The sequence below is a fragment of the Beta vulgaris genome, chromosome 8 (assembly GCF_026745355.1).
Source record: "Beta vulgaris subsp. vulgaris cultivar EL10 chromosome 8, EL10.2, whole genome shotgun sequence".
NCBI classification, from domain to species: domain Eukaryota; kingdom Viridiplantae; phylum Streptophyta; class Magnoliopsida; order Caryophyllales; family Amaranthaceae; genus Beta; species Beta vulgaris.
The window spans coordinates 27,174,552-27,195,212 of NC_079209.1; the positions used below are offsets into that span (position 1 = coordinate 27,174,552).

General features: G+C 36.8%; 1 protein-coding gene across 1 annotated transcript; it reads right to left on the reverse strand.

Moving 5' to 3' along the window:
* Nucleotides 1-13,241: 13,241 nt before the first annotated feature.
* Nucleotides 13,242-20,131, reverse strand: LOC104882907 (SEC12-like protein 1). The gene is made up of 10 exons (XM_010667323.4): nucleotides 19,533-20,131; nucleotides 19,142-19,236; nucleotides 17,191-17,323; nucleotides 16,926-17,017; nucleotides 15,714-15,813; nucleotides 15,566-15,638; nucleotides 15,338-15,461; nucleotides 14,968-15,090; nucleotides 13,874-13,944; nucleotides 13,242-13,785 (listed from the first exon to the last, which is right to left on the reverse strand). Exons 1-10 carry the CDS (start codon nucleotides 19,698-19,700, stop codon nucleotides 13,601-13,603), a joined length of 1,164 nt encoding a protein of 387 aa, XP_010665625.1. The 5' UTR covers nucleotides 19,701-20,131; the 3' UTR covers nucleotides 13,242-13,600.
* Nucleotides 20,132-20,661: the final 530 nt, after the last annotated feature.

Consider the following 20,661-nt stretch of genomic DNA (forward strand, 5'->3'; position numbering starts at 1 on the left):
TATAACCCAATGTTAGTATACAAGAAGTCATTAAATTTGTCTAGATGTATATCTTTATGATATCAATTTTTTTATACAAGTAGTGTGTAATTAGATACATTAATAGTCAAAGTTATGATTTGACGATTTACAAGTCAAAATGGAGGGAGTACATTACTAATAAATGTTTATTGTTTGTCCCATCTCATGGACTAGCCCATTTCTAACAAAATTCCTAAAATACCCTACTTCTAGGGTAATCAACCCTCTACTAGCTGTAGTTGACTCAAATAACTTCATTTATTGGAATTCTCAACCACTATAAATAGTGGTTGTCCCATCCCATCATTCAAAAGGTACATATTCAATTCTCACCTAAAAAGTTAGAGCATCTCTCTTTACAATTACTACTTTCTCTATATTCTCTATTACTGATTTAAGTGTTAAAGGGCGTTTTCGAAAAAACCCCTAGGGTAGTTTTTCATCATACTTTGCAGGTTTAACGGCGATTGGACCTATCGGAGCTCTCATACCCTCTCAGCATCTAGTTGTCATCTCTTTCATCCTTTTTTTTTTTAATAATTTTGGTTTTGTATTTTTATTTATGCGAGCCAGAAGGCTTTTAGCAGTTACAAGAGAATCTGCCAAATAATAAATGGGCTTAAAAACTTATCCAAAACATTGATATCAACACCATGCTAGAAAATCATCCATCCTTCTAAGCCCTTGTTTTGCGAGAGCATCAGCCACATTGTTTGATTCTCTGCCTTTGTGGACAATTGTGAGGTTGAGATCTCTTTTCCTTGCTGCCCGAATGAAGTTCAAGATGAAACCAAGGTTCCATGGACCACCCGAGTCTTGCTTCACCCATTGCACTGCATTTTTTGAATCCGATTCAATTATGATAGCCCTGCTTTTTATGGAAGGGGTGGCAAGCGAAATCTTGATGGCTCTAAAGATAGCATAAATTTCAGCACTATTGATCTCCATGGGGGGATTGGGGATGAGAATATGCAAAGAAAGATCCCGGTTTCATCTCGGAGCACTCCTCCCACTGCTGCTTGGTTAAGTATTGGATCATAAGACGCGTCCACATTCCATTTCAAGGTTTCGGTTTTTGGAGGTGACCAAATAGAGGGTAGATGTTTTAAGGTTTTGGGGAGTGAGTGAAGAGATGAGTCATGCCACATGAGACATTTTGGATTACGACTGATATCCGAGTGAGAGTAGGGGAATTTTGAATTCCATCCACCAATCCACCAACTTAGTCTAAGGAGAACTAAGTCTTGAATAGCTGAGACAGAGGATGATTTATTATTGAAGGCTCGATCATTTCTCTCCTTCCAGAGAGACCATGAAATAATATAGAAGACAGCATGCCAGACTTTCGAAAGAAATTCCCCTTTGCCTTTTATATTCCATTGAATGAACATGTCTTTTAGAGAGTGAGGGATGACCCATTTAACATTCCAAATCTCCAGCCACCAACTCCACAATTGCCATGAAAATGAGCATGAGAGAAGCAAGTGATTACTTGTTTCAAGATGGTCTCCACAAAATGTACAGTACGAGTCCGCGAGAGGGATCACTCCCATTCGGACTAGTTTAGCTTTTGCATTAATCTTCCCCAGGATTGCTAGCCATCCAAATATTTCCACCCTTGGTGGAACTAATCCTTTCCACACTCCTTTAATTACATCAAGAGAGGCCAAGTGAGAACATTTAGCTAGCTCAAATGTTACAGATTTCACAGAGAACTCACCGGTTTTTTGCGGAGTCCACACCATTATGTCGTCGCTAGACATATCAATTGAGACAATGGATAGCAGTTTTAGAAGCTCCTTTTTTTCGGCTAAATCTCGAGGCCTTAGCACCCTTGCCCATGAAAAGGTCCAAACCCATAAGTGACCATCCCATACTCCCATCGAGGCAACAGTTGCGAAGTTATTGACAGAAATGGAGAAGAGTCTAGGAAAAAGAGATTTAAGTGGAACTGATCCGATCCAAATGTCTGTCCAAAACTTTGTGGATTTTCCATTGCCTACCATTATTCGGACTTTGGTGCTGATGAAGTGTTTTGCAGCTTGATGATTAAGGACCGCATCACAAATGGATTTCCATGGGCCTCCTTTTGCTGGTCCAGAGAGGTCTGCGATGGATAGATGGGGAGAATATCCATATTTTTCAGATATAAGGCCTCGCCATAGGGCCTTGGGATCGTTGAAATATCGCCATATCCATTTGAATAATAAGGCGATATTTCGATGATAAATGTTTCCGAGCCCAAGCCCTCCAAGAGACTTTGGCATCTGTAATTTATCCCATGCTATCAAGGGGAGCGCGCGTTTATCGCTTGAACCATTCCACAAGAAGTCTCTCTGCAGTTTGATAATTTTTTCGGCCACCCCAACAGGTATTTTGAACAGCGACATGAAATAAATTGGTAGGCTGCTGAGCGAGGATTTGATGAGTGTTATACGACCTCCTAGTGATAGTAACCTCCCTTTCCAAGAGGCTAATTTGCTTCTCATTCGCGCTATGATTGAGTCCCAAGCACTGATTCTTGACATACTCCCCCCTATTGGGAGACCCAGGTAAGAGAAAGGCCACGAACCAATCTTGCATTGAAGCATCGAGGCAGTTTTTGATATCCAGGCCTCTTCTAAGTTCAATCCATAAAGGGCACTTTTGTGGAAATTAACCCGAAGTCCAGACGCAGCATGGAAGAGGACCAACGCCTTTTTTATGTTTAAGAGAGAATGCTGTTCCGGGGGGCTGAAAATGATCATGTCATCTGCATATTGCAGATGTGATATCGACGATCCGTTTGACCGAATCTTAATGCCTTCCCAGAGACCTTGATCTTCTCCTTTTGTGATAAGTAGACTCAGTGATTCCACTATCAAATTGAATAAAAAAGGAGAGAGGGGGTCGCCTTGGCGTAGCCCTTTGTGAAGCTTGATTGGAGGAGTTGGAGATCCATTTATTAGGATGGATGCGGCGGCTGACATTACACATGATTTCATCCATTGGCGCCATCGATCTGGGAATGCCATCTGTTCAAGGATCCAGTCTAAATATCCCCATGACACACTATCGAATGCTTTCTGAAAGTCGAGTTTTAGAACTATGGCTTTGATTTTCTTCCTTTTGCAAGACTCAATGAGCTCTCCTGCTATCAATGCTCCGTCCAAGATTTGTCTGCCTTTTATAAAAGCTGACTGTGAAGGCCCAATTAAATGATCAATCACCTGTTGTAGTCTCCTGGCCAGAAGTTTTGCGACAATTTTGTAGATACAGCCCACCATGCTAATGGGCCTGTAATCTTTGAATCCCATTGGAGAGTCTACTTTGGCGATCAGGGCTATGAAGGCTGTATTGCACCCTTTTGGCAGTTGTGATGTTGCCCAGAATTTCCGGATAATGTCGTACATATCTTCTCTAATAACCTCCCATGCTGCTTTGATAAAATGGAAGTTAAATCCATCTGGTCCCGGGGCTTTGTCATTGTCACATGATGATACAGCACTATCGATTTCCTCCCTACTGAATGGGGCGATTAGCTTCGAGGATTGTACAGATGTGAGTTGTTTGAAGTTGAGTCCTTCAAAATGCGGGCGGAGTTTTACTTCCTCTGAGAATGTTTTCCTGAAATAATTAACAGCTTCCTTTTTGATACCTGCAGGATCAATTATGTTAGTGTTATCAATAGATAAGCAAGTAATGGAATTTTTTCTTTTTCTCATGGAGGCGATGGTATGGAAAAATTTGGTGTTTTTATCCCCCTCCTTTAACCATTTTGCACGTGAATTTTGTGCCCAGTATGCTTCTTTTCTCTTTAGCCATAGCCATAAATCTAATTGAGCTTCTTTTCTTTTTGCAATCTCAGTTTCGGATAAAACTCTTTCATTTGCAATTAAGTCTATGGCACTGATGGTTTCTTCTAGGTTTCGGATTTGGGAGTCAATGAGTCCGAATGTGTTTTTATTCCATGATTTCAGTTCCTCTTTGAGGATTTTGAGTTTCTGTGGGATAGGTGAATCTGCTTGGTTTTGCCATGTCTTTTTTTATAAGAGGTAGGAGTTGTGGATGGGTAAGCCAGGCATTTATGAAGCGGAAAGGTTTGGGCCCCCAATTGGTTGATGTGTATTGGATTATGATTGGGCAATGGTCTGATATGGTTCTACCAAGGATAGAGGAAGAAAGGTAAGGGAGTTTTTAGATCCATTCAGGGTTTAGAAAGCATCTGTCAAGCTTGCTTTTAGAGTTTACATGGAACCAAGTGAATGAGTTTGGGTTATTTGTAGAGGGAGCCTCCATGAGTTGCATATGTTGGATGAAGTTTTGGAAGTCATTCACTCCTGAGGAGGATATAATATGACTGCCTCTTTCAGAGGCCTTGAGAACCTCGTTGAAATCCCCTATGATGAGGGTGGGAAGGTTTGTGTTACTCCAAAGATCAATAATTTTCTTCCATACAATTGCCCTGCCATCTACATGACACGGGTTATATATGTTGATGATCATGCACCTTAGCTCGAGGCAAGGGATGGTACCCCATATTGCAATGAAGTTTCTATCTATTTCTGATGCTTCTTGATGGAAGAAAAGTTTTTTCCATAATAAAATTAAACCTCCTTAGTGCCCTAATGAGGGGGAGTCTATCCATTCATAATCGGAATTTGGGCAAAGTGATTTGATGATAGCAGGAGAGGTTTGGGGTAGTTTGGATTCTTGGAGGCAGATGAAAGAAGGGTTGTGCATGGTTATGTGTTTTCTTGTCTGGGTGCGTTTGGTCTTTGCCCCGAGGCCTCTGCAATTCCATGAAAAGGCTAACATTTGGACAGGTTTGATGAATGGATGAAGGATTAGATGTTGGATGGGGTCCAGTCTTTTTTGTGGTTAGAAAGGATATCCGAGATCAAGGAGTGGAGGTTATCTAAGTTCCCGTTGTACGTGAAGCCAAGTTCGGAGGCTATGCTGAGAACACTTGCGGCAGTTAGTTCACCAGGTTGAGCAAGGAGTAAGAGGTATGGGTCTGGTTGAAGTTTCAGTTTTTTATTTTTCCTTAGAAGCTTTTTTTGTCTTTTTTGCGCATGGGCTTTCTTGAGGTTGGGAAGAATTGAGTCTTCAAAGCCAGGAGGGAACATAGGGCCAGAGGATAGAGATGATGCTGAGGAGGATTTATTGGATTTTAGAAGTGGGCCGAATCTATTAGATGTTTTAATAGGGGATTGACTTGTTGGGTGCGAGATTGATGTGGGGGAAGGAATTTTATTTGGCAGGTGAAAAGTGAGGTGGGTATTGATGATTGGGCCTGGCCCAAAGTCTCCGAGATTGCTGGATGTTGTTTGGGATATTTTTGAGGGAGTGCTTTTATTGGGGGAAATGATAGGACCAGGTTCAGTTTGGCTCTTTTTGGGCGAGAAGCAATCATTAATTAGATTGCATGGGTTTTCATTGGAATTCACCACATGTTTAGGTGCGACTTCAGTTTGTGATTGGTTCATAATAGGAGTCTTTTCATTGTCTCCAGTGTTTTTATGGGGCCAAGGGATCATGACATTGGAAAGTGCACCCTTGGTCGTTTCAATGATGGGAGATGAGCCGCCTTTATTTTGTGTCCCTTCTTCTTCTTCTTGAACTTCCACGTCATCCAAATTTTGTATTTCCACGTCATCTGCACTTTCTGCACCTTTCTCCTTTTCATCTTCTTCGTCAGAACTTAGGAAAGGATTTTTCTGACATACTGCATCTTCTTTGACGTAAATTGTTTTGATGTCTTTTGTTATCCATACTTTTGCCATGTTTCCCTCAAGTTCTAATAGCATGTTGCAATTTATGATGAACAAGCAGTCTGTGATTATTAGGATTTTTGCGCATTCGAATCCAGAGTAGTCAACTGATAAAACCCTTCCAAATATGTTTCCAATGTTGTAAAAGTTGTTGTAATTCCATCCGCCCAAGGGGACACCATAGACTTTGATCCAGGTCTCTTTCCACAATGATGAACAGGACCTCGTAACGTCTCTAAGTTCCATGAACCATGTTTCGAGCCATTTGCTATCTATCATTGCTTTTTTATCTTCAGTTGACTCAAATGTGATCATGTGGAGCATACCACCCATGGGATGGATTGATATGCCTAAGACTCCCTCTGCAATAATTTGGTCCAGAATCTGGTTGGATGACATAGAAGAGGAGGCGAATCCTATTACGCTTCTTTCAAACTGATTGGCTTTTTCAGATCCTGTTTGACCTTTTAACGCTATGAATTCTTCTCCATCCATTTTATGAGTGAAAATTTCATCTCGCACTCTTTCCGTATCTTCACTAAGAATTCTCGCGCTCATCTTTTTCATTAAACATGGTTGAAACATGAAGCAGTCCGGTTTTGGATCTACCTCTTGAGGGGGAATAGCTTGTAGTTTCGGGTTTTTTGTCGATTGGTTGTTTTCGTTTGGTGGTGTGGAGTTTTGATTGGTTTGGGTTCATGGGTTTTGGTTTTGGTTGAGTGATACTTCTTTATATGATCTATGGTCTCTCATTTGTGATTTTTGGTGGTTGCAGGGGGTGTGCTTGGCTGGTGCGTGTTGGTTTGGTTGGGGTTTTAAATTTGGGTGAGGGTATGTTTTGCTAGGTGAAGGATAGTCAAGTTTTGCGGGCATAACTGAGATTCTGTTGTTTCCAATTCTGACTCCATTTTCATGTTGGATGGCCAGTTGAAGCGATTTTGGATGAGAGAACTGGATGAAGGCATATCTGAGTTTTCTTCTCGGTCTCATTTTTGGGGGGATAAAGATGTTTGATATGGTTCCATATCGGTAAAAGATTCTTTCTAGATCGTTGATTGAAATGTCTATGGGCAAAGAGTCTATGAAGCATGTTCTAGAGGATGAAGTAGGGGGGTTTATGTGTTTTCGGTTTGTGACTGTAATCCATGGGTTTGTGTTTTGGTGGTGGTTTCTCTCTCTAGGATTCTCTCGCATCTCTCTAAACTATTAAGTCCATCTCTTTCATCCTTGATTGAAGTTTCCTTGAAAAAAATAGTTTGGCGCTGACTGTGGGGATACAACAATCTCAAGCCACAACCAAGAGCGAAAATGACACCAATCGGCGAAATGGTAAAGCTCCTCAGTTAATTCCTAGTCCACCTTCTCACAACACCTACTGTCAAGACCTTCCACTCTCAAGAGGATGAGAGCCCATGCCTTAGTCAGACATGGCCCCAGCCTCAACCAGCGGGACCCCTTATCCACAACCCCCTTTGCTTACTAATCTTCAAAGGATAGTGGACCAGCTGAACCAAAACATAAAACGACACAAGGATCATGATGGTCACTTTATAAAATGGGAGACCCTCCAATTTCACTTTCAGTCTCAGGTTGAGGCAAGGGAATGAGCCTCTCGGATGCAAAGATCTGGACTCATTCAACCCTCAATCTAGGGGAATGAGCATCCGAGAGAGCAAAGACCCCCTCAGTCGGCTAAGAGACTCCCCCTGGGGGTCGGAACATAGACCCCCTATGAGACTATGGGCCAAAGGATGTCTTTCAGCAAATCGGTCAAAGGTTTGATTATTAAAATTAAATTCTCCAAATTGTAGTGGATAGTAATATTTTTTAAGATGAAAACATAGAAAAGGAATGAACAATATTAACACAATAAATAGACCGTCGTTTTTTTCCTCAAACCTATTAGAAGTTAGAAGAATGTGGTGCAATTTATGAATATTGAACTAAATATTAGGCCCGGACTATGCTCCGGGTAAGAAAAAATTACATTTATTAATATTATATTTTAAAATGATAACACTAAATACAACTTGGTCTAGTGGTAAAAAAATTTAGTATATGAACTTGAGGTCACGAGATTAAAACATATACTATGTAATTTCCAATCTTTTTTATTGTACATGGATTACATGAACTTAAACTCGCTATGGAAAGCGCTACGTATCACAATTCCTTGTTTAGGAACGCCTTTTAATATATTTACTAGTTTTTTTTTGCCCGGACGATGCCTCGGGTCAGTTATGATAAACAAATATGTTATTATTTTTGAATTTCATAATTTATTTTTTGCTACTCTTCGTATTTTTTGTCCATTAAGAAATTGAAAAATTCACGTCATGACGTGATAAGTAAAAGAATATTGAAAGTTTTGAGTTTGAAAATAATACCTTAAAAAAATGTGATATCAATATTCTCTTGTAAGTTACGTAATAAGAGTGTTAGATATCTATATAATTGTTTAAGCCTTTTTAGTTAATTATAATTATTACAAGACATCATCATATTTATTTGAAACATTAGAAATAAAGTCATAGTGTATTGATGGTTAAATTTTTACTTTTCATTTCAATTCAATACCTTACATTTTACATTTTCCTTTTAAGTGAGAAATGAGAGTGGAAAAGCTTTTTTTTCACAAGTCTTTTAATATATTTAGGCCTTGTTTGGTTGTATATAGGAAGTCATACTTCCTAGGAAGTTGTTTTTCCCATATATTTGAAATTCCTAGGAAGTGTAAAATTGTGTTTGGTTGATAATGGAAAGTTGAACTTCCTATGGGAAGTTCTACTTACCTAGGGGGGCCTAGGTAAGTAACTTCCTCCATTTTAGAGGAAGTAGAACTTCCTAGAAAGTGCAAATTCCCATGATTTTGTCAACCAAACAACTTCATATACTTTTACTTCCTAAGAATTTGCACTTTCCATAATTTATTTTGTCAACCAAACAAGACCCTTATATAAATATTATTAATATGTATAAAAATGATAACCAAAATCTGAAATCAAATCTTGTCCACGTATATTGAGTGGCCAAAAAATTAACTAGAGGTAGACGAAACCTTTAGCAATTGACGGTGAGAATTCACTAGTCATTACCGTTTGTATGTCGGTTTGTTTGTTATTTACCTTTTTCTGGGAGGGGAATGTTCACTAAGATGAGGACTAAACTGGTGAGGCCCAGAATTTTGGCTGCTATGCCCTTCTTGCCCACATTATTTATCTTAGTCGGTTAGTGTTTACAAGTACCAATGTGTGTTTAAGAGTAGATTCAACGTCAAGATCACGATTTGTAGTATATAGAGTCTGGACACATGTCAATGATAATTGAAAATTTCCTTTTTAAAGATTGTTTCGTTGACATAATAACTCATAGGAAGAAGATTATTAAACATAGTCACAAAATTACATAGAATCATTCAATTCATGGCTCGAACGTTCAGGTCAGACGTTTAAGTCATGGGTCGAACGTCCTGGCCAAACTCCTAATTTTTTTTCGAAATATAGGTGGTTGACGAGGTGGCGGTGGGCTGGTTGTGGCAGGAGGTGGTGGTTTGGGAAAAGAAAGAAAAAAGGAAGGGGTTGGAAATGTTTGGTGGAATTGGAACGATTTTAAGTAATTTTGGGGCCATGTTTAGTAGTTCAGAATAGGAAGTAGAATTTTTTAGAAATTGTATTAAGATAAGATAAAGTTGTTTGCTTGATAAAAATGTAGGAGTTCTACTTCCTACTAAATGGAGGAAGTCACTTACCCCCTTAGCTAACTAGAACTTTTCATGATAAACTAAATAACTTTGACCACCTCCTAGGAAATGAAACTTCAAGGAAAATATTAACTCTTACATGCAACCAAACAAGCTTTTAATAGATGCATTAAATTAACCGAGTATACTTCTCAATGTACAACTTTGACCATTAATATGTTTGATTAGATATCCGTAAAAATTGTAAAAGAAATCGTTTAAAAAATATAGATTGGCAATAAATCGATAACAACAAAAATAATGATGTATTTGTACATATTAGTAATTAAAGATGGCCAAAATTACTATGTTAATAATGTAAAAATTCAATATGATGCATCTAGTAAGAAATCAAAAATCTTTATAAGATCGCCTAAAAGAGGTCATTTTAAAATTAAAGGAGTCACTTTTAGCCTTAGGAGGAAGGAGTCATTCCTAGAGGTAAAAGGGTCATTTAGAGTAAAAAAGAGAGGAATTTTGGTGAAAATTACTATTGATATTAAAGATTGTGGTCTATGTTGGGTTGTGTAGACCACATCTGCCGAGTCCAAATCATTAATGTAGTCCACCTGATGATTTGGTGAAAATTAACACAGATGCAACATTGAATGAGGAAGGGTGGGTCGGTTTGAGTGCAGTGGCGAGGGACAAGGAAGGTAAGGTGCTTTTTTTGGTTGCTCGACGCATTAGAGCTTGGTGGCCACCTGATGTAGCAGAGGCAAAAGTTATCCATATGGTTGTGTGCTGGGCCAAAAAGAAAGGTTTGTCGAAGATCATCATTGAATCTGATTCTTAAGTCATTATCTCTTGCGTCTCCAAACGACTATCTACTATTCGGATTTGGATGTTTTCATTGGGGACATTATTTTCTCTGTTTTGATTTCCTTTTTGTTAATTTTTCTCATGTTAAAAGAGGTAGTAATTATGTTGCCCACCATCTTGCTAGAGTAGTGTCTTTTGGTTATGAGCAATACTAGGTAAATCATTGTCCTAGTGTTGTATCTCCTTATGTGCTTATGGACACGTTGTCCCTAAATTAATACACTACCTCTTTTCCCTAAAAAAAAGTAAAAAAATCAATTTTTAACCATGAGTCACATTTAAGCTTAATAGGTTCTATTTAAAAAAAAAGTTACCGCCATTTTAAATTTTGAGATTTTGTACTGGCTGTGACTATAAAATCACGTTTCATTTTCTTTCACTAGGGGAAAAAAAAGGAAGGGCTGCGACTTTTATCGCTTTTGTACAAAAGCGCAGCCCTACATAACAGAAGGGTTGCGCTTTTAGAAAAAAGTGCAGCCCTTCAGAGTGAAGGGTTGCGCTTGTAGAAAAAGCGCAGCCCTTCTTACTTCAGAAGGGCTGCGCTTTTTCTACAAGCGCAACCCTACTATGTGAAGGGCTGCGCTTTTATAAAAAGCGCAGCCCTTCTGACTAAGTAGGGTTGCGCTTTTGAAGAAAAGCGCAGCCCTTCTTAAAAGAATTTGAAATAAAAAAATCGCGGGCTTTGAAATATTGAGTGGTCTTCAGATATATTATCCCTCCTTCTCTCTCCTCTCTCACGTCCCTCATCCATTTTCCTCCTTCTCTCTCCTCTCTCACGACCCTCCTCCCTTTCCTCATTCTCTCTTCTCTCTCAAAAACTCCCAGAAAATGCGACAAACGCGACAAAAAGCCTGAAATGATTTGCACGAATCATGCCGACGTAGTCCGATTGCCTATTGTGATACTTTCGGAAGCGGAACGGCCCAACGAGTCAAACTCACCTCTAAGCTGTGATGTTTAGGTTTTTTAAGCCATCCGAGTTCGTTTAAGCCTCCAAATAGCCATTTTAAGTTTTTCCGAATTTTTTTTTCCTTAATTATGTATTAGGGTTTTGTTTTATGTATTTAAACATTATTAGATTAATGTTTGGAGGTAGTTCTTGTATTTTCAGATCTATAGGTCTTGTATACTTCTCTTTGTTTTGATTAATGTTCTTGTATATTTCTCTTTGTTTTGATTTAATGTTCTTGTATACTTCTCTTTGTTTTGATTAATGTTCTTGTATTTTCATATTCGTTTTGATTAATTTGTATTTTCATATCTATAACTTCTGTATATTAGTTTTTGTTCCTTTTTTTCATTTTCGTTTCGTTCTTTTTTTTTTTTTTTTTTTTTTGGGTTTATTTTTGTTTCATTTCTCTTCTCTTCTGTATAATTTCAGAAAATGTGAGATTATGAGTAAAAAATGTCAAAAAAAAATTTTTTTTATTTTTTTTTTGGTAGGAAGGGCTGCGCGTTTTAGGTAAAAGCGCAACCCTTCTAGCCATGAAGGGCTGCACTTTTACCTAAAAAGCGCAGCCCTTCTAGCTATGAAGGGCTGCGCTTTTACCTAAAAAGCGCAGCCCTTCACAGTGAAGGGCTGCGCTTTTATAGCGCAACCCTACTAAAAATGTGAAGGGCTGCTATTGAAAGGGCTGCTGTCAAAAAGCGCAGCCCTACAGGCCTTTTTCAGCGCAACCCTTCTTCATTTTTCCACTAGTGTTTTAAGTAATACTAAAGCAGGGTACCCTACAAATGCTCTCTAAAAATTAATAAATTAAAAGAATGACATTTTATCCAAATAATTGATATGAATATTCCAGACTCTTGTATATCTTCTTAAAAATAATCTCGTATAATTTATACTTATGAATAATCACTTCTATTTTTAGCATGATCACATAATTATTATATTAGTTTTCTTGTACTTTTATTCATGTTTTATCAATAAAAAATACCCAACTTTTTTTTTAAATAAAAAGATATCCGTCATATTTACTTTTCAATAATACAACATTTGATAGCTACACTACAATTTATCACTTTAAAATATGTTCCCTAACAAGTGTTCTGATGGTGTATAATTCAACTATTATCATATTACTATTATCAAATACTTTTTTCCTCAAAATGTAATCCTTTTAAAATTTGGTCTCGTAAGAAAAAAAATTATAATTTTACCAAAATGGATTAGATATTAGCTAAAAAAGAATATTATAAAGTTTTCTCATACTTCCTCCGTTCTGTTTTAAATGAAACATTTGTTTTTTCACGCAACCCAACACGCTTATTTAATCATTAACTATTTGGGCCCGGGTGTTGCTCCGGGTTGGTACTGTTTTCCGAACTTGATATTTATTTTTTTTCATTTCCATTAAAAATATATTTAAAAAAAACTCAACATTTGAAAGGTACAAATATAATAATATGGACACTTTAAGCATGATTAAAAGTTGGTTGAAATGGTAATTGTGTCATGTATAATAGCAAGAGGTCACGAGTTCAAATCTTGTTGCAAGCTAATTTTACTTTTGTTAATTGACATGAATTATGTACAGATTGGACAATTCTAATGGAGAAACAGAGGTGCCACGTGGCATGTATACATTATCACGCAAGCCTTTTAATATTTTTTTTGTATAGATAGATATCTTTAATTGTGCACACGTAAAAAGATATAAAAAATTATAATTTGATAATATGCATCAAGACGAATCTAGCAAGATCCACTTGAATATGTTTTTTCTTTATATAATGTCGATATATTGAAGTCAAAATTGATCAATAAATAATGTCATTACACCCAATATTTTATTTAAAACAGAACGAATGAAGTATAAAGAATATTCACATAAACTAGATTAAATTTGCTTTAATAAAACATAGTCTTAATAAATCGGATAAATATAGGCACACGCGAGAGCGTATAAGACTAAGACGACGCATCATACATAATACCATTTCTTTTGAAATAGCTTATCAGTCACAAAATGTCTCAGCTCTTATTCCCAACTAAGAAACAAATTTGCACCAAAAGATACTAACTCAGAATCAATACATTGTATGTAGTCCACGGAAAAAAAAAAGGACGTTAAACACTTAAAAACAATGAAATAGAAATAAAAATATACACCGCTAAAATCAGATATCAACTTTGCTATCTTGCCTCAATCAGTCAACTGCAGAGTAAGGAGAGCAGTGTAAAGTGTAACCTCATCAATAAAACTGCAGAAGTTGGTTCAACCTGGTTATGACTGTAAGGTCTATGCAACTCAAAATCAAGTAATTACAGATCCAACGGGCCAAATGGATCCTCAGATTGTGGATCTCCTATAAGCGTATCGAATTTTGGTCTAGAGTGCTGAGTTGTGCCAGGCACCTGCCAAAATGAATCAGAATACACATAGAATATATAGAAGGCTACTGCAGAAGCCAAAAGCAAAATCAGCAGCAGTGTATAGATCTGCCAATCTGCAAAAACAAAACACATGATTGTAAGTAGTTACACTCCTCAAACATAAAAAGAAGGTTGTAATGCATTCAAGATAGAAATTAGAACCTTTCCAATCTGCAGGAACAGTTAGCTTAGTCACCTTAGTTCCCCATTCTTCAGTAGTTGTAAGTACAACCCTGTCAATATAAATGTCAGAAACACATTTCAACTCACATCCCAAATGCAAGGCAGCTCATAGGCCGTAACATTATTCTTCTGCTAGTAAAAGAAGGGATTCTAAAAAAGGTCTTTTTAAGCAAGAATTTTGAGGCATGTTTTCACACTATAGATAAGAACAAGAAATTCAAAGAAGCGCACAGCAGTAGCAACTGTTGCACCAAAATTAGGAGAAGATTTGAAGCCATAAACTGACAATTATTTCAAAAATGCCCAGCTTTTTGTCATGCTAAGGAACTTCAGTTCCCAGGCTATTGCGGGGAGGTTGTTGCCAGCTGCTGGGAAAAATCTCACCATACAACTTTCCAGAATCCTTCAATCATCATTAACGGGTAACAGAGCAGGTTTGCGAGTATAACAAAAAGGGAGGGCATTTTAGAAAAGAGTATTATAGATCAAAAGCATCCAGACGAAGATGTAAACAACGAAAGAATATGAAGAGAAAGGAATAAAAGGGAATGTGATGGATTCATTTTCGTTTAATTCAATTGGGAGAAAGGATGGGAAGGAGATGGAAGAAGCAAATTTCTTTTCCCTTTCAGTAAACACTAAGCAATTTCCTTCTCCCTTTCAGTAAGCATCCTTCTCTCCCTTTCCTTTTACCATTGCTAGCCAAAACACCATAAATCAATGCTTATTCCTCAGAAGATTCTGATTAGGTTAGTTTGAAAGATCAAAGTGACATTTTATAGCTTCACCATAGTCTCTTGTTCCCATCACTGTCACCATCTCATAAGCCGATGAAGACAGCGATTTGCCACATAATATGTCCCCAATATATACTCTAGATAAAACCTTTCTATTTGGTGCCTAGATCATGAAATCCCAATTTTCATCAGGATTCTGCAATGTAGTGCAGTGTTATTAAGATGAAGAACTAGATAGAAAGAAGGCAACTAAATCATAAACTGCAAAACAGCTTATTGTAATTTATCATACTACCAACAACTACTTAAGCAGAGTCATAATTGTTGAAAAGTTACCTTTCACTAGGACAAAACTCTAGTACTCCTCCGATAGATGTACCCGGATGCAGCCTTTTACTCCAGTGACTGATCCTCATGTTATTCACATCAACTACACAGAAATCGCCATCTTTGCTTCCCCTGAAAAAAGAAGAAAAAGTAGTGTTTGAAGAATAATTATATTTTTCACCCCCTAATTTGTATGTTGACAAATCAGTATCATATGGTACTGCAATGGTAAGAACAACAATTCACTAAAAGAATTAGCTAAAGACTAACAAGTACTAGTGGCTGTTAAATTAATTGTTGGGACTTAAAGCATTATATGAAAGTACAGAAACCACACCTACAAGTATGGAAGAAACTACAAACGGTTTAAAGTTCTTACTGCGCAAGATATTTCCCATCTGGGCTGGTGGACATTACTGAAGCAGGCTTTCCAAGCAGTACCTTGTATCCAATCCTTTTCCAAGTACTCATGTCCCAAACAGCAGTAATTGGTTTAAGCTTTGCTGTATTTAGATAAACATTATTTCAAAATTGTAGCTCCCACTAGTTTGAGGAACTGTTTCTTAAAGGGGGAAAAAAACTCAACATCACGTAGCAACTTATTTACCTCTTTGAACAGTGCAAAACACAAAAGGTTTAGTTCCATCCTTCGAGAAACAGCATAATTCAATTTTTTCATTCTGCACAAGACTCAAGGATTAGAATTCAGCACAGTTACTACAGAAAAGCGTGAAGACTAAACAAGAAATCTTTACCGCACTGCGTTTCAAGGTTGCCACAGGAACTCCTTCATTAACATTCCAAACTCTTGCTGAACCATCAGTAGAAGTTGAGACTAAGAACTCAGAGTCTAGGCTGAAGGATTACGGCACAATGTTAAACAGATCGTTCCAGGTTTTAAATGTATAATGTTCAATACAGCCACAATAGATTTTAAATGAACCAAGTTCAGTAAATCAGCTTCAGAGGGGCTACAATCATAAATCCATACTCGATTTAATGCATAATACATGATGAATAACACCTCATAGAAATGGAAGATTCATCTTTCACAATCTGGATACTCATCAAATTAAACCAACTTCCCGAAAACGATTTCCAAACAGAATCAAGTGCATATGCATATACAAAGTTGAAATGGAAAATTTCACTGTGTGTTTTAAGACTCAAGCAATAACATTAATAGCCTGATATGGAACAAGTGTAATGTCTTCTCAGTTAAGGGGGACGACTGAGAAAATAGATGACAACTGACAAGATGTCTAAGTACAACATAGTTAGGAGTTAGGACCTTTACCAACATTGATTAAGAGTATGATCCCCCGGGCTCATATCCATGCACATAAAGCTAGTCGGTTTCTTGTGAAAGAAAGTCTTAGTCTCGTAGAACCGTATTGACATAATAAAAAGATTTGATGCACCCAAGTGATCCTGAATTCAAGGTTACAGCTAACATCATAGATATCCATATACTTCCTCCGCTCCAAAATTATTGCACCACTTGCCTTTTTGAGTAGTTCTTTAATTAATGCAACACTTCTATAAATGGAAAAAAAGATATACCCACAAATGGGACGCTCACACAGTCACACTAAACAACTTTTCTCTCTTCTTATTTTAACATAAATATTAGCACAATACCCTACTTCCAACTCCTTTCTATATCTCCGTGCCAAAGGCAAGTGTTGCATTAATTTTGGAGTGGAGGAAGTATAATAGTTCAACGATCTTTATGGAAAGGAAAAAGGATACAGAGGGGAGAGAGAGGAAGTAATGATTTTTCAGAATGAGGAGATAACAACAATGTCCTTGACGTAACCACCAACCATTTTGCAGCAAATATATTTCAAGGGGTGCCTTTACGCAACAACCTTCTATTGAAAGGACATGTATTCTATGTGCAGACATTTCATTCTGGATTCATTCAGAACCAAATAGGATATAAAACAGATGGAATTTATCGTCACCTGAAATCCATATCTCGAAAGGACTTGTGAGCAGCTGGTTCATCGATTATTATTCGCATGCTAGGCCACTCTAAGATTCTGAGACGCCCATCCTGAATGAGAGCAGAGTAAATTGGAAAATGTGCAATAAAGCAGCGGAAAAAGAAAAGATATCATTTTTTATTATTTTTGTTGGAAAAGAAAAGCAACCATCACTAAAAATCAATACCACATGAACTTGCCCTTTTCTAATCCCTTCTTCAAATCAAAATTTTAGACATCTTACCTCTCCACCCATACCAAGTTTGCATCCATCAATGCTAAAAGCTACACAATTTTGCAGTCCAACACCTTCTAGAGATGGTGCTTCTTTAGCCAACAGTTTTGTAGATGTTTCTTGGACACATAATTCAAATATCCTGCGTTTTAAAAAAATTATGTTAATGCTTCTTCAGACTAAGTAAAAAGGTGAAGATAGGTGTCAACTGCAAACACTGAACAACAGTCTATGCTGCTCATATGTGGAAGCTCTATCATGTGCAAGCAATAAAATAAGGGCAATTGTAAAAAAATTTGCATAAAGGAGTCCCCTATTGTGTACTTTGTTCCCAGAGTTTGGTGGACATAGAGGAACAACAGTTAATATGTAAAAATCTAATGTGTGTTGCATTGGGCTATGGAAGAATCAGGTCCTATGAACAAACTTACAGCTGCATGGCCTTACAAACATGTGCTCTTAAAACCATGGGCAGATCTAGGGGGTGGCCTACGCGTGCCACAGCCCAACGATGATCCAGAAAATCGATAATGTTTTTTTCTTCTTTTGGAGTCTTATTAGCATAAATTTGTAATAGATTAGTTGGCGATATTTTCCTGTCACCAACTTAAAACATGGCTTGAAATTCCGTGTTCGATTGCCAAACAATCTCAGCCTTTTTGGTCTTTTGGCTACGCAAAGTACTTTCGGTCACTTGGCTTACTCTAGTTTTTATTTTCTCTGTTTTCTTTTATTTTTGGAGGTGATGTTATGAGATTACCCTTGTCTCATTACCATATTGAATTGCAGATTGGGTTTTCAATTTTTATTTTAGCATTTTTAATAATCTTGTATACTCTTGGATTGTTATGGTTTGATTGAAAGTTAAACCATAGAATAATAATGCAAGAAAACATTTCTTTTTGATAGATTAAATTTCTTTCAGTACTCCCGTTGTTTTGTAATACTCTTTTACATTTCTCCTCTTCATTTATCTCATAATACTATTTACACTTCTTGTGGAAATGATACCTCTATTTTAATACATCTCCTGCTCACTACTTACAAATTATGGCCCTTCTCACTCTCCCATTTATATAAATGTAACCCACTATCTCTAATCACATCTACTTTTTTAATTGGAATATACCCCACAGTTTTCTATTGCATTTACTTTGACAGAGTATTATTTATATTTCAATGAAAAATATAAATACATATATGTATATATATATTCCCCACCGTTTTCTAATAAGAAAACTCTTATGGTGAGAACTACCTGAATGAGCAAAAACTTCATGAAATGAGCCAAAAAGTAAAAAGTGAGCAAAAATATAAAATAAGTAGAAAATATTAAATGAACAAAATTGTAAAATGAGTAAAATGTACCTAAAAAGTTAAACGAAAAAAATGTAAAATGAGCAAAAACGTTGCGAAATGAGCATAAATATGTTGAATGAGTAAAAACATAACATAAGCAAAACATAAAATGAGCAAAAACATTGTGAAATGAGAAAAAAGTTCGTAAAATAAGGTAAAATTGGTGGTTCTCACTAAGGGTGGTTCTCATATGAACTTAAACCTCAATGTATATATATTTGAATTTATGTGTCATCTGAATTTCTTTTTCAATGGAAATTCACTTCTCTCATTATATATCCAAACAAAAGATAACGAACCCCCCCCCCCCCCCTTCCCCTCCAAATTCCCCATTCCGAACATACTCTAAGTCGATTTGAGCAACATCCTCTAGAGAGGGCTAGGACAATTATTTCAGCCAAGCTTGAGTAATGAATAAAAATTACGCAGTAACTATTCATGAATTTCAAATGCTACTAACTAATTAACATACTCGGAGGTCATAACCGATACAGGTATCATTCTTCTAGAAATGCATTAAGGCAACATACACAGCAAATATTATAGATTCCAAGACAAACAAATTTTCTAGGTATGATTAGAAAAAGAAAGATAGACTAACTTGCAGTCACCAGAGGAAGTAGCACAAATGATTTGATCCCCATTAGGGTGCACCGCAATGCTCACTGGCTCTCCATCTTCAATTTCCTGTTCAGTCTGTAAACAAACCACAATTTCAAGTTCCAAAAATCAGTCAGAAAATTTAATTTTCTCGTCATATTACCAGCAACATATTACAACAACAACAATAAAGTCTTAAACGTCTACTAACATGAACCCTCATAAAAAATCGTTTCGATGACAAATAAAACAATAAAAGAAACGGAACTATGTGACACAATAAATATCCCATCTACTTTTATACATGCGTCAAAATCTCACAAAATTTGGCCATATATTCTAACCCATAAGGCATAAATTCATAATATAACTTTCTATAATGAGTAAAGTACCAGTGGAGAAGATTCGAGAGTAGTAGTTTTAGGATCAAATGAAAAAATCTCGAGCTTTGATTTCGCAGAAGAAGATTTATAAGACTTTCCTAGAATCACAAAATTGACATTTTCTGGCCTTTTGATCCACTTCCCACATCTCGCAATACCAACGTTTTGCAATTCCATTGATGACCCACTTGTTCAAATCAAATTCAGAGAAAAACCCAATTATCAGAAATCTCAATTATCTCGAAAATCCGGGATATTTGGCGAAAGATATGTAATTGGAAAGGTATTTGTTAGTTTGTTTGGTGGGCTTAAAAAGGAGGAGCGAAAGTGGGCCCCAACTAGACGTGAGTGTTGCAAAGTCTAAGCAGTTCTAAACGACAGCTAATTGGGATGATAATGGCAAGTGGTATGGATTTACAGAGTGAGTCAAAGTCAACGGATGGATGATTACTTTATCAAGTAAGTTAAGGAATATATCAGTGTGCATGGCTGGGGTTGACAATGTGCTGTGGATATTCGGTTCTCTCTCTTTTTTTTTTTTTCTTTTTTTTTTTGAGGAATTCCCCTCAAGTTTGAATTATTTAAGTTGGGAGACTGGGAGTGGACAACATAAAATAGTTGAGAAAAATTATCCCCAGTTTTTAGGTTTAATAGCTAGATCATGGGCTTGTGAAGGTTAATCTAAAAATAAGCTAAAAGATAAAAGATAGAACAATTACTAATAGATTAGATTCCATTCAAATATTAATATCTAACTAAAATTGAAAAAACCTCTCAAAAAAAAATTACAATTGAAAAATATTGGGAAAATATTTATATTTTTCTATCTTGATATTAGGAAATGTTATGGTCATACTCGTGTTTAGTTGGTAGTTTGATGACACCATTTTTTTAAAAAAAAAAAAAGAAAAATTGGTTTTTCATATACATTGGTACTACTATCACTAGGGGAAAAAACATAAAGGGCTGCGCAGGAAGGGCTGCGCTTTTCGTAAAAGCGCAGCCCTACTAGTGAAGGGCTGCGCTTATTTAAAAAAGCGCAGCCCTTCACTAGTAGGGCTGCGCTTTTTTAAATAAGCGCAGCCCTTCTGTAGGTAAGAAGGGCTGAAAAGCGCAGCCCTTCTGCTTAGTAGGGCTG

Excerpts from the sequence above, each read along its gene's own strand:
- LOC104882907 (XM_010667323.4), bottom strand. The coding sequence starts at position 19,700 with ATGGAATTGCAAAACGTTGGTATTGCGAGATGTGGGAAGTGGATCAAA. Across the intron at positions 15,639-15,713 it reads CAACCTTGAAACGCAGTGCG|AATGAAAAAATTGAATTATG; the intron begins GTAAAGATTTCT and ends AGTCTTGTGCAG. Across the intron at positions 15,091-15,337 it reads GATGGGAAATATCTTGCGCA|GGGAAGCAAAGATGGCGATT; the intron begins GTAAGAACTTTA and ends TTCTTTTTTCAG.